The following is a 12,319-nucleotide window of genomic DNA, read 5'->3' as shown; positions in this document are numbered from 1 at the left end:
TATTTATCTGTGCCTTAAAATCTTTGGTGGGATTTACTACCATATAGGGGCATATGAATGTATAAGGGCAGGCCGAGCAGATGACCTCATTTCAAGATCCCGTGGTGTTCGTGCTGATTGTATGGAGATTGTGACAGCCGGTTAAATGGCGTCCCTTGAGAAGGCAAGAACAAGATGTATGTCAGGAGAAGTGCAGTATTATCATAAGGAGACATATACTTGGAATACGGAAGAGGAATGGAGGGAAAAAGAGAGGCAGAGGAGGTCTAAGAGAGGAAGAGGTGGCGATTGAGTCGGTTAAAAATGGTGGAAAAAAGCTGAGATGGTTTGTTAGAGAAGAATGCTCGAAAGTGTAAGCAGAGTGAGCTGAAGACAGGAGGAGAAATGGAAGTGAATGAGGTTGAAGTATCAGGGGTGGTAGGTGTAGTTTAGTTCTCCGAGCCTTATGCTTGCACCGAGAGTCGGGATAAAGATGAGTCTGTGACAGTAGGAGTGAAGTTTTTGGAACAAGTGGACCCTTGCCTTTTGGCTGATCCATTTGTGGTTTCAGGATGGGTGAAAACAGAGTTGGGTGCTGTGGAATCAGTGAGGTTAACCAGAAGTGGTCTTGTGATAATTGTTTGTGTTTCTGCTGCTCAGAGGGAGAAGGCGTTCTGCGTTAAATGAATGGGGGCAAGACGTGAATTGTTTTGCTCTCAAGAAAAGGGTGCCATTGAAAGAATTGATTTCTGGGGTAGCAGTAAAAGTTGACCAACTGAAGGGGAAGATTCCCAGTGTTTGTGATGCTTGTCGTTTGGTGCGACACAGACAGGGTAGCGTGAGTGGTGAAACAGAAGAGTCATTGTCTGTTTTTTTTTATTTTTACGTTGAGTCTTTGTGTACAAGCTTTTGTGCCGAATACATTATGTTGTTACAGGTGTCAAGCTTATGGGCATGTGGTAGCAGTGTGTAGGAGGGAGGTTCCTAGGTGTGAGAAGTGTGCAGAAGGGCATGAGACAAAGGAATGTGTAGCATTGGGGAAAGTAGTGGAATGTGTTAATTGTAGGGGTGCCCACAGAGCTGGGGATCAGAAATGTCCTGTGCGAGAGAGGCAGGTTGAGGTTTCCAGGGTTAGAGTAGTGCAGAAGTTGTCATATGCTGAGACAGTGAAGAAAGTAGAGGAAGATGGTTCAAGGGGGAGGGATCCTGAGAGGAGTGGTTTGTGTAGTAGATCTGTACCCGTACAGAGGGATCGACCAACAAGGAATATATGTTTCAGTAAGATTTGATTTTTAGCATTTATAGCAATGGTTATCAACTGTACTGCAGGGATGGAACGTAAGTCACAGAAAAATGAGGTTGTGGTGGCAGCTGCAGAGAGGTATTTGGGTGTGCGAGACTTGACATAAGAACAGTTACAGGGTGTGTTAAGTGGTGGTGTCACATCCTTTCAGGTTGTTGGCCTGAGGTATGACTAAGTAGATTTAAATAGTGGAGTAGGGGTGGTATTTATTTAAATGTGTTATTATATTTTGTTAGAGTAGATGGTAGGGTATTTGTTTATTCATACATTTTTTCAAGCAAAGTATAAGGAACGTGCATCAATGAGGATTTCGACTCGGCCGACAAATATTGCTTTCTAGAAGATTGGATCCACTTTTAGATCTGTAAGTAAATTGATTTCATGACTTTATATAGAACATGTACTATATGTAAGTTGTCTGCTTTTTATGCTTTGGATTTCGTTTACATAGGCCTATGTAACAAGTAATTTATATGTTATATAATTCCAAAGTAGTTATTGTCTATGTTTCATATTAGTTCACTGTATGCTGTTCTAAGTTTCATCCTTGTAACTTTGGAGAGGCCACTAAACTCTCATGTTCATTGTTTATTTGTGGTTCTCACCTCTGCCTTTCTTTCCAAAGTGTTACTGTTTGCATTGTGTGTGTACTTCACACCTTCTATGTGAGTCACTGTACAGATAAAGTTTAGGCTTGGTGTTTTTACTTTACAGTAATGTCATTTAGTAAATTTAGTCAACTGTAATTCTGTGTCATACAACAATATATCCCTTTATTTTATTCACCGCAGAGGATATTGATGACGTTTGAGAGCCACCCCTCCCCAGCAAGCGCCCCCGCCGTTCAAGGTCTTCACTGCGATGTCAATCAACCCGTCTGATGGTTCTACATCCACTTTTCATAGACCTCTTCAAAAAGAAAATAGGGGCCTGTGGCACCATTCGTCCTAACAGAATCGGTTTCTCCAAGACCAAGGTAAACAACATGACAAAGACAGCGGAGAGGGGGACCATACGTTGGATCAGGACAAACAAGCAGCTTTTTGTGAAATGGAAAGACACTAAGGAAACAACCATGCTCACCACACAGCATAAGGCATTCAATAACAACAATGTCACAAGGAGAGTGAAAAAGGAAGAATGTCTCCATTCCTGTTTCTGTGAAGGACTATAATGCCAGCATGGGGGGTGTCAACCTATCTGATGCTCTGATAAACTACTACCAGGTTTTCCACAAGACCAGGAAGTGGTATAAGACTTTTATTTACCAGTTTGTGGACATTGCTACAGTAAATGCTTTCATTCTCCACAAGCAGATGGCCAAAGCAAAAGGTCAAACCCGTCTCCCAGTTGGCCTTCCGAGAGCAGCTGGTTTTGGAAATGGTTGAATTGGGGGCCCAAAGCAACCTCACAATCATCACAAGACCCCCCCACTCAAGGTGAGCACCACTATCCAACACACATGCCAAAAAACAAAAAGGAAGAACTGCAAGCATTGCACAAAACACAGGGGGGAATAAGGGTGAAATGCCAGATTTTCTGTCCGAAATGCCAGTTGGCTTTTTGTTTCCAGGCAGAGGGACTGCTTCAAAGACTATCACTACATGCACAAGGTACGGTGAAAGGGAAATCTAATCATCTACACCTGGGATGTAAAACGAACACGAATGCCATTTGTAAATATTTCAGCTTATTTCTATTTTTGCACCTTTTTTTAGTGAAGGATACATGTGTAACCAACTTTGTGTTTGATAAGAAATTTTATATATTTTTAATGTATATCTGTTGCTTCTATGTTGTTTTTGTAAACAGTTTATTTGTATATGGGATTAATACAATGGATATGCCTAGGCTAAACATTCTGTCACTTTGGAGAAGTTGAAAAAACACTTGGATATCCCCTGTATGTCCCCCGACACCACCACAATGTTTGAGAGAGGTTGGTGTTGTAGAAATGTTGTTTTTATAGTGAACAATAACTTTTAGGCACATCCAGTGTGCAAAAACTGTGCAATTACCACTTTGGAGAGGTTGAAAGGACACTTGAATGTACCCTGGATACCACATAACACCACCACAATGTTTGAGTGAGGTTAATATGGTAGAAATTGTATTTTTATACTGAACAGATTGCAAATGTGTAATAGCACTGGAATTATCTAATTTACAGACGTATGCCACTTTGGAGAGGTTTAGAGACACTTGAAAACATCCCGTGACCACACCTGACCACTTACTAAAACATCTGCCTATTTCTAGTTGTTAGGTCTATCAATCCCTTTTTTTCTGATCTTGTTCACATGTTGTGGAAGCCATCTGAGAGTGTTTCCAGCTCTGGGCATCAATAATTCACTTATAGCTTGTCAATGAAAGATTACTTTCAAAATAAAATGTTGTGTGTGCTTGATCTTGTGTATTCTGAACTATGTAACAACTATCTTCTGATCATTTCCTCATAATCTCCCAGACGTCGTCTTTCCAAATATACCAAGTTTTGGCATGTCAGAATCATGTAATTACACATGAATAGCAGTTACTTTTGGCTATGTCTATTTAGGTGGAAATCTAAATTTTGCCATTACATTTAAGAAGTTAAAATGACTCATATAGAGGCTGACCCCAGTTTAGTTGGCAGGAGACAGCTTGTAAAAACTGAGAGAGGAACAAGCAGACAGACTGACAGATGGTCTCTGTTGTCACTTGAGATACTGACCGAGGGACACGTCCATGTCTACAGTAATACGTCCCTAGCCACCTGAACTCTGACCTACTGGATATATTGACTGAAAAAATGGTGTCAGTTGTTTTCACACCATCATCACCTCTATGTCAAACACCTTGTCACGCCCTGACCATAGAGAGCTTTTTATTCTCTATGTTGGTTAGGTCGGGGTGTGACTAGGGAGGGTTATCTAGGTGATTATATAGATGTATGTTGTCCTGGTATGGTTCCCAATCAGAGGCAGCTGTTTATCGTTGTCTCTGATTGGGGATCATATTTAGGCAGCCTTTTCCCACCTGTTGTTTGTGGGATCTTGTTTTGTGTTTAGTTGCGTTGAGCACTGCACTACTGCACGTTTGTTATTCTTTGTTGTTTTGATTGTAAGTTTTCACTATTAAATATAATGTGGAACTCTACGCACGCTGCGCCTTGGTCCATTCAGTATAACGATCGTGACACACCTGTTAATCTTCAGTAATGTCAGCATATTGCTGGATGTCTAAATAAAATGGTTGTATTTGAAGAATGGTTTGAAAAAACAGTATTTAATGTCCACTTGTGTTTTGATACACACTTTTCTTTATGCAAACTAAGTATAAAATTATGAGATGAAACTGACCAAATTCTGTTTTGAATAAGTTACTTGTACATTTGTTTGTCTAATATTTACATGAAGACATTTTCCATGTTCTGTAACTAAAATATGTGGTATCTGTGCAAATTAGTGTCAAGTAAATATTGTACGGTAGAAAACACCGAACTGTCTTAGCTAACTAGACACTTTCTACATGTTAAGACGTGGACTAGATCGCAGAAATTATCACCATAATTGGTTTAGGATGTGGTAGCAGGTGTTTAAAATATAACGTTTGACAAGGGACCCTGTAACTCAAAACGTGAACTATTTGTAGCCGGTCTGAAAAAGTGCTTATCGTTCATTCCCTTCAGCCATATAAATAGAATTCAGGCCTGTTCACAAGGTGCATGCATGTTTGCTGTGCACAGTTGTTTTCCAGTCTTCGTCACTACCCGCACTGTCGCCCCCTCCCTCCCTCTGTCCTCTCTTGCCTTTTACAAGGCCCATGACTGTGCCTGGTCAGGCTCTACATTTGTGGGCTTGTCTTACAAGTGGAGTACCTCAGTGGTTAGTGAACCCCCCCCCCCCCCCCCCCCCCCATACACACCGCTACGCCCCCCTCAGTAACCCATTTTAATGTCAGATGGCACTTTTGAATGCCTTTTACAAAATACTTGAATGATAAAATATGGATAGCATTTGGAAGCCAGGAGAAAGTGGTTTTGAAGAGATGTATAAATAATGTTAACTGACAGTTAACCAGACAATGTTTTTTATGGGAAATCTTTATACTGAGGCTTAGGTGGGAAGCTTCATAAACACCACAGGATAAATTACAGAAATGTCCAGTTGTACTATGGGTAAAGGTATCAACATTCAGGGGTGTTACATTTTTCAGTATTTCAGAGCTGGTTGGTGTGAAGGGGTGGGGAAAACGTGTAGCTGCTTACAGAGGTTTAGCCAGTGTTCATGTTGATATGCTAATTGGGAAGTCCAACAAAAGCAGATAAGTAAAAACACTTTCTGAATGTCACATGCATCCGTTACAGTAACAAATACCTACTTTAAGGAAAGTTTTGATTAGTTCCTAATACAATGTAATGTACATTCAGGCAGTCAGGGAAAAACAAACAGTAATCATTGTTGGCTTATTACAAAAACTGAAAATCGTTGTATACAACTGATGGGAATCAGTTTTTAGATCCTATTACTGTTAACCTGCTAAACTCTGAGTGGTTGTTTTGGACCCGGTACAGGGTCCGGCGATGACATTTGAAAGCTGCAGTCCTTTTTGGAAATCTAACTCAAATCTTACTGCTGGCAATGTCATATGAATATCCTTGTATACATCCTCCACATGCGCCACTGATCTACCGCATTGTTTACAATAGGAAAAGTGAATGGGAAAAGAAGTTTGAAGTTTCCTCACCTGTCTGTCTTATTTATTAAAAAAATTAAAAAAGCAAACTCCATAACTTGAAAGCCCTGATTGATAATGTAATTTTAAGATGTCAAGCTTGAAAAACCGTTCAGCCATTTTGGCACAGTGACTCACGACCCAAACCAGACGCAACTGGTGGCCAAGAGATGTCATGTGATCTCCTATTGCTATCTAGTGGATGAACTGGGAATCAGACGGGATACAGTGGGGCAAAAAAGTATTTAGTCAGCCACCAATTGTGCAAGTTCTCCCACTTAAAAAGATGAGAGAGGCCTGTAATTTTCATCATAGGTACACTTCAACTATGACAGACAAAATGAGGGGGAAAAATCCAGAAAATCACATTGTAGGATTATTTATGAATTTATTTGCAAATTATGGTGGAAAATAAGTATTTGGTCAATAACAAAAGTTTATCTCAATACTTTGTTATATACCCTTTGTTGGCAATGACAGAGGTCAAACGTTTTCTGTAAGTCTTCACAAGGTTTTCACACACTGTTGCTGGTATTTTGGCCCATTCCTCCATGCAGATCTCCTCTAGAGCAGTGATGTTTTGGGGCTGTTGCTGGGCAACACAGACTTTCAACTCCTTCCAAAGATTTTCTATGGGGTTGAGATCTGGAGACTGGCTAGGCCACTCCAGGACCTTGAAATGCTTCTTACGAAGCCACTCCTTCGTTGCCCGGGCGGTGTGTTTGGGATCATTGTCATGCTGAAAGACCCAGCCACGTTTCATCTTCAATGCCCTTGCTGATGGAAGGAGGTTTTAACTCAAAATCTCACGATACATGGCCCCATTCATTCTTTCCTTTACACGGATCAGTTGTCCTGGTCCCTTTGCAGAAAAACAGCCCCAAAGCATGATGTTTCCACCCCCATGCTTCACAGTAGGTATGGTGTTCTTTGGATGCAACTCAGCATTCTTTGTCCTCCAAACACGACGGGTTGAGTTTTTACCAAAAAGTTCTATTTTGGTTTCATCTGACCATATGACATTCTCCCAATCTTCTTCTGGATCATCCAAATGCTCTCTAGCAAACTTCAGACGGGCCTTGACATGTACTGGCTTAAGCAGGGGGACACGTCTAGCACTGCAGGATTTGAGTCCCTGGCGGCGTAGTGTGTTACTGATGATAGGCTTTGTTACTTTAGTCCCAGCTCTCTGCAGGTCATTCACTAGGTCCCCCCGTGTGGTTCTGGGATTTTTGCTCACCGTTCTTGTGATCATTTTGACCCCACGGGGTGAGATCTTGCGTGGAGCCCCAGATCGAGGGAGATTATCAGTGGTCTTGTATGTCTTCCATTTCCTAATAATTGCTCCCACAGTTGATTTCTTCAAACCAAGCTGCTTACCTATTGCAGAGTCAGTCTTCCCAGCCTGGTGCAGGTCTACAATTTTGTTTCTGGTGTCCCTTGACAGCTCTTTGGTCTTGGCCATAGTGGAGTTTGGAGTGTGACTGTTTGAGGTTGTGGACAGGTGTCTTTTATACTGATAACAAGTTCAAACAGGTGCCATTAATACAGGTAACGAGTGGAGGACAGAGGAGCCTCTTAAAGAAGAAGTTACAGGTCTGTGAGAGCCAGAAATCTTGCTTGTTTGTAGGTGACCAAATACTTATTTTCCACCATAATTTGCAAATAAATTCATAAAAGATCCTACAATGTGATTTTCTGGATTTTTTTTTCTCATTTTCTCTGTCATAGTTGAAGTGTACCTATGATGAAAATTACAGGCCTCTCTCATCTTTTTAAGTGGAAGAACATGCACAATTGGTGGCTGACTAAATACTTTTTTGCCCCACTGTATATTTACATCAATGGATAGAGACTTCAGCTTTCTCCTCATTTGCCTTCAGAAAGTATTCACAACCCTTGACTATCCACATTTTGTTGTGCTAAAGCCTGAATTTAAAAGTTATTAAATTGAGATGTTGCGTCACTGATCTAAACACAATGTGGAATTGTGTTTCTAGAAATGTTTACAAATGAATAAATTATAAGCTAAAATGTCTTGAGTCAATAAGTATTCAACCCTTTTGTTATGGCAAGTCGAAGCTCAGGAGTAAAAATGTGCTTAACAAATCACTTGTTCACTCTGTGCAAATCCAACACAACACATCACTGAGTACCACTCTTCATATTTTCAAGCATGGTGGTGGCAGCATGATGTTATGGGTATGCTTGTCATCTTCAAGGACTAGGGAGTTTTTTTAGGAAGAAAATAGATGGAACAGAGCTAAGTACAGGCAAAATCCTAGAGGAAAACTTGGTTCAATCTGCTTCCCAACAGACACTGGGAGACAAATTCACCTTTCAGCAGAACAATAACCCAAAACTCTAGGCCAAATATACACTGGAGTTGCTTACCAAGACTACCTTGAGTGTTCCTGAGTGGCCAAGTTACAGTTTTGGCTTAAATGGGCTGGATAAACTATGGCAAGACTTAAAGTTTTTTTTTTTAACAACCAACTTGATAGAACTTTAATTTCTTTAAAAGAATATTTGGCAAATATTGTAAAATCCAGATGTGCAAAGCTCTTAGACTTACCAAGGAAGACTCTCAGCTGTAATCACTGCCCAATGTGATTCGATCATGTATCGACTCAGGGGGTTGAATACTTATCTAATCAAGATATATTAGTATTTTATTTTCCATAAATAAAATGTCACATTTTGTGTAGATTGTTGACAAAAAAAATGACATATACATTTTAATCCCACTTTGTAACACACAACAAAATGTGTTAAAAGTTTAGGGGTGTGAATACTTTCTGAAGGCACTGTATATCATTCACGGAAAATTAAAGCATGGCACGTTGCACAAGCCCGGCGCTTTTAAAATGGCTGTGTCTTTATGGGTAAAATACAATTTTTGTTTGTTTACCCCCCCCCCCCCCCCCCCCCACACACACACACACACAGAGCACTAAGCATGTATTTGTAGGATGTTTTTTATACTGACATGTACTTTGAGGGTAGTATACAATAATGTGTCGTTTAGAAAGTGCCACTAGAGGGCGGCAGTTTAAGAGGTTAATAGAGCCCGCTGACCTTTTCTCTCTGCCTTACCTCTTTCAGGTAGGAAACGGAAGTGGTTCAATATCGACGAGGCTATCCGGGTGCTGCAAAGCCACAAGCCTGTCCACGCAGAGTACCTGCGCCGACTCACAGCCACTTGTAATCCCACATGCAGCTCCACCTGTTGCGGCCCCACCAATGGCAACACCTGGGTGTTCCCCATGACGGACGACAATGCCCCTGACTACGTCAACTCCACCACAGGGGACAGATAGAGGACCTTCCTCGGTCGACAGATAGGACAGATAGGAATGCCGCCATCAGAGGAACCAGCATCGTAAGAGGACCTAGCCTAGGTGCCAGTCTGTTTCTGCTGTCCTGCCAACTCCTTGTGGACTTGTCATGTTTGGCTTGACAATGACAGTAATGGAGTATGGCAAGAGCACAAACTGATCTGGGACCAAGCCAAGGAGGACCCAGGGGGACTCTAGGGTGCAAGTACCCAGAATAGACATTTTGCATGGATTCCTTTCTGTGTTGATTCTTAATTTGTACAGTATGAACTTTCTAAGTTAAAAGGAATTCATTATTTTATTAGGGGGCATGAAGAGTGTGAAAATGTGTCAAATGGATATTCAATATTTTTCTTTGTTTATTGTTTTTATCAACTGTCATCAGCCAAATAAGGATATATATTATTAATAAAAACTGGATCTTAAAGCTCATCTCTGTTAATGAGATCCATTAGTCTATCAGCTTTCTATCATTAGAATGACGTCAACCTCTGTGAAAAGGTCCTTTGTTTCAAGTTATTCTTACAAGTTTATCTTACATTTTGATTATATAAGGTCAAAGACGACAGTCTATGGTCAGAGTGCAGCATTTTGGTGAACTGCTTTCTGCTTGAAGTAGCTCTGATAGGCCAATAGAGGGTAGTGTTACCTCTGGAAAGGCTTATTTCCTTTATGTCAAAACCCCAAATGCTACTTAGTTTAGGGCAAAGGTAGGAAACATTTGTCAGGGTGCCGGAACTAGGGCAAAGGTAGGAAACATTTGTCAGGGTGCCGGAACTAGGGCAAAGGTAGGAAACATTTGTCAGGGTGCCGGAACTAGGGCAAAGGTAGGACATTTTTGTCAGGGTGCCGGAACTAGGGCAAAGGTAGGAAACATTTGTCAGGGTGCCGGAACTAGGGCAAAGGTAGGAAACATTTGTCAGGGTGCCGGAACTAGGGCAAAGGTAGGAAACTTTTGTCAGGGTGCCAGAACATAATTATTTAGTATTTATTAGGACCCCACTTAGCTGCTGTTGAGGCAGTGTCTACTCTTCCTGGGGTCCAAACAGGAAACGACTCAAATAAAATGCATAATATACATACAATACCTTCAGAAACTATTCACACCCCCTCACTTTTTACACTTTTTTTGTTACACCCTGAATTTAAAATGAATAAAATAAAGGTTTTTGTCACTGGCCTACACACAATACCACATAATGTCAAAGTGGATTTATTTTTACAAATTAATAAAAAATGTAAAGCTGAATTGTCTTTAGTCAATAACTATTCAACCCCTTTGTTATGGCAAGCCAAATAAGTTCGGGAGTAAAAATGAGCTTAAGTCACATCGGTTGCATGGACTGTGCAATAATAGTGTTTAACATGATTTTTGAACAACTACCTAATCTCTGTACCCCACGCATACAATTATCTGTAAGGTACCTAAGCTACCTGGGGTGGCAGGTAGCCTAGTGGTTAGAGCGTTGGACTAATAATTGAAAGGTTGCTAGATCAAATCCCTGAGCTGACAAGGTAAAAATCTGTCGTTCTACCCATCAACAAGGCAGATAACCCACTGTTCCTAGGCCATCATTGAAAATAGGAATTTGTTCTTAACTGACTTGCCTAGTTAAATAAAGGTAAAATAAAAAGCAGTGAATTTCAAACACAGATTCAACCACAAAGACCAGGGAGGTCCCTCAAGTTTTAGGACTGGGGAGTTTTTCAGGATAAAAAAATAAACGTAATGGAGCTAAGCACAGGCAGAATCCTACAGGAAAACCTGGTTCAGTCTTCTTTCCACCAGACACTGGGAGATGAATTCACCTTTCAGTGGGACAATGACCTAAAACACAAGGCCAAATCTACACTAGAGTTGCTTATACCAAGAAGACAGTGGCCTAGTTAAGGGTTTTGACTTGAGTCTACTTGAAAATCGATGACAAGACATGAAAATGATTGTTTAGCAATGATCATCAACCAATTTGACAGAGCTTGAAGAATTTTGAAAATAATTATGGGCAAATGTTGCGCAATCCATAGACTTACCCAGAAAGACTAACAGCCATAATCACTGCCAAAGGTATTTCAACAAAGTATTGACTCAGGGATGTGAGTACTTGTCAATGAGGTATTTCTGTATTTAATTTTCAATATACTTGCAAATATTTCTGAAAACATGTTTTCACTTTGTCATTATGTGGTATTGTGTGTAGATGGGTGAGAAAAGTATCAATTTAATCCATTTTGAATTCAGGCTGTAACACGTTTTTTGGGGGAAATAAGTCAAGGGGTTTGATTACTTTTTGAAGACAATGTAAATACACATAGCACTATATTTCCATTACAATTTAGTCATTTAGCAGACGCTCCCATCCAGAGCGACCCATAGCTAGTGCATTCATCTCCAGATAGCCAGGCGAGACAACCCCATAATTGCGTGGATGCTACCATCGATCCACGGTTTCTGGTTAGGAAAGGTTTTAGTCACAGTGGGTACGACATCTCCGATGCACTTGCTAATAAACTCACTCACCGAGTCAGCATATACATCAATGTTATTGTCTGAGGCTATCCGGAACATATCCCAGTCCACGTGATCGAAGCAATCTTGAAGCATGGAATCCGATTGGTCAGACCAGCATTGGATGGACCTGAGCATGGGCGTTTCCTGTTTTAGTTTCTGTCTATAGGCTGGGAGCAACAAAATGGAGTCATGGTCAGATTTGCCGAAGGCAGGGCGGGGGAGGGCTTTGTATGCATCACGGAAGTTAGAGGAGCAATGATCCAGAATGCTAGCAGCTCGTGTCGCGCATTCGATATGCTGATAGAATTTAGGAAGTCTTGTTCTCAGGTTAGCTTTGTTAAAATCCCCAGCTACAATAAATGCAGCCTCAGGATGTATGGTTTCCAGTTTACATAGAGTCCAGTGAAGTTCTTTCGTGGCTGATGAGGCATCTGCTTGGGGGGGGGGGGGGGGGGGGGGGTATACACGGCTGTG

At 41.0% G+C, this 12,319-nt stretch overlaps 1 protein-coding gene across 1 annotated transcript in view; it reads left to right on the top strand.

The window, feature by feature from the left end:
- The window catches only part of LOC120066751 (diphosphoinositol polyphosphate phosphohydrolase 3-beta-like), a 28,288-nt gene extending 18,539 nt beyond the window's left edge, over positions 1-9,749 (top strand). Inside the window, exon 5 of the mRNA XM_039018220.1 lies at positions 9,104-9,749. Within this exon, the coding sequence (XP_038874148.1) occupies positions 9,104-9,318 (215 nt within the window). The 3' untranslated portion in view covers positions 9,319-9,749. The remainder of the gene's footprint in view (positions 1-9,103) is intronic.
- Positions 9,750-12,319: the final 2,570 nt, after the last annotated feature.

This window comes from Salvelinus namaycush, chromosome 21, assembly GCF_016432855.1.
Source record: "Salvelinus namaycush isolate Seneca chromosome 21, SaNama_1.0, whole genome shotgun sequence".
Classification (NCBI taxonomy): Eukaryota; Metazoa; Chordata; class Actinopteri; order Salmoniformes; family Salmonidae; genus Salvelinus; species Salvelinus namaycush.
Note: the sequence above shows the minus strand (reverse complement) of the source record. Positions and strands in the feature narration are given on the sequence as shown.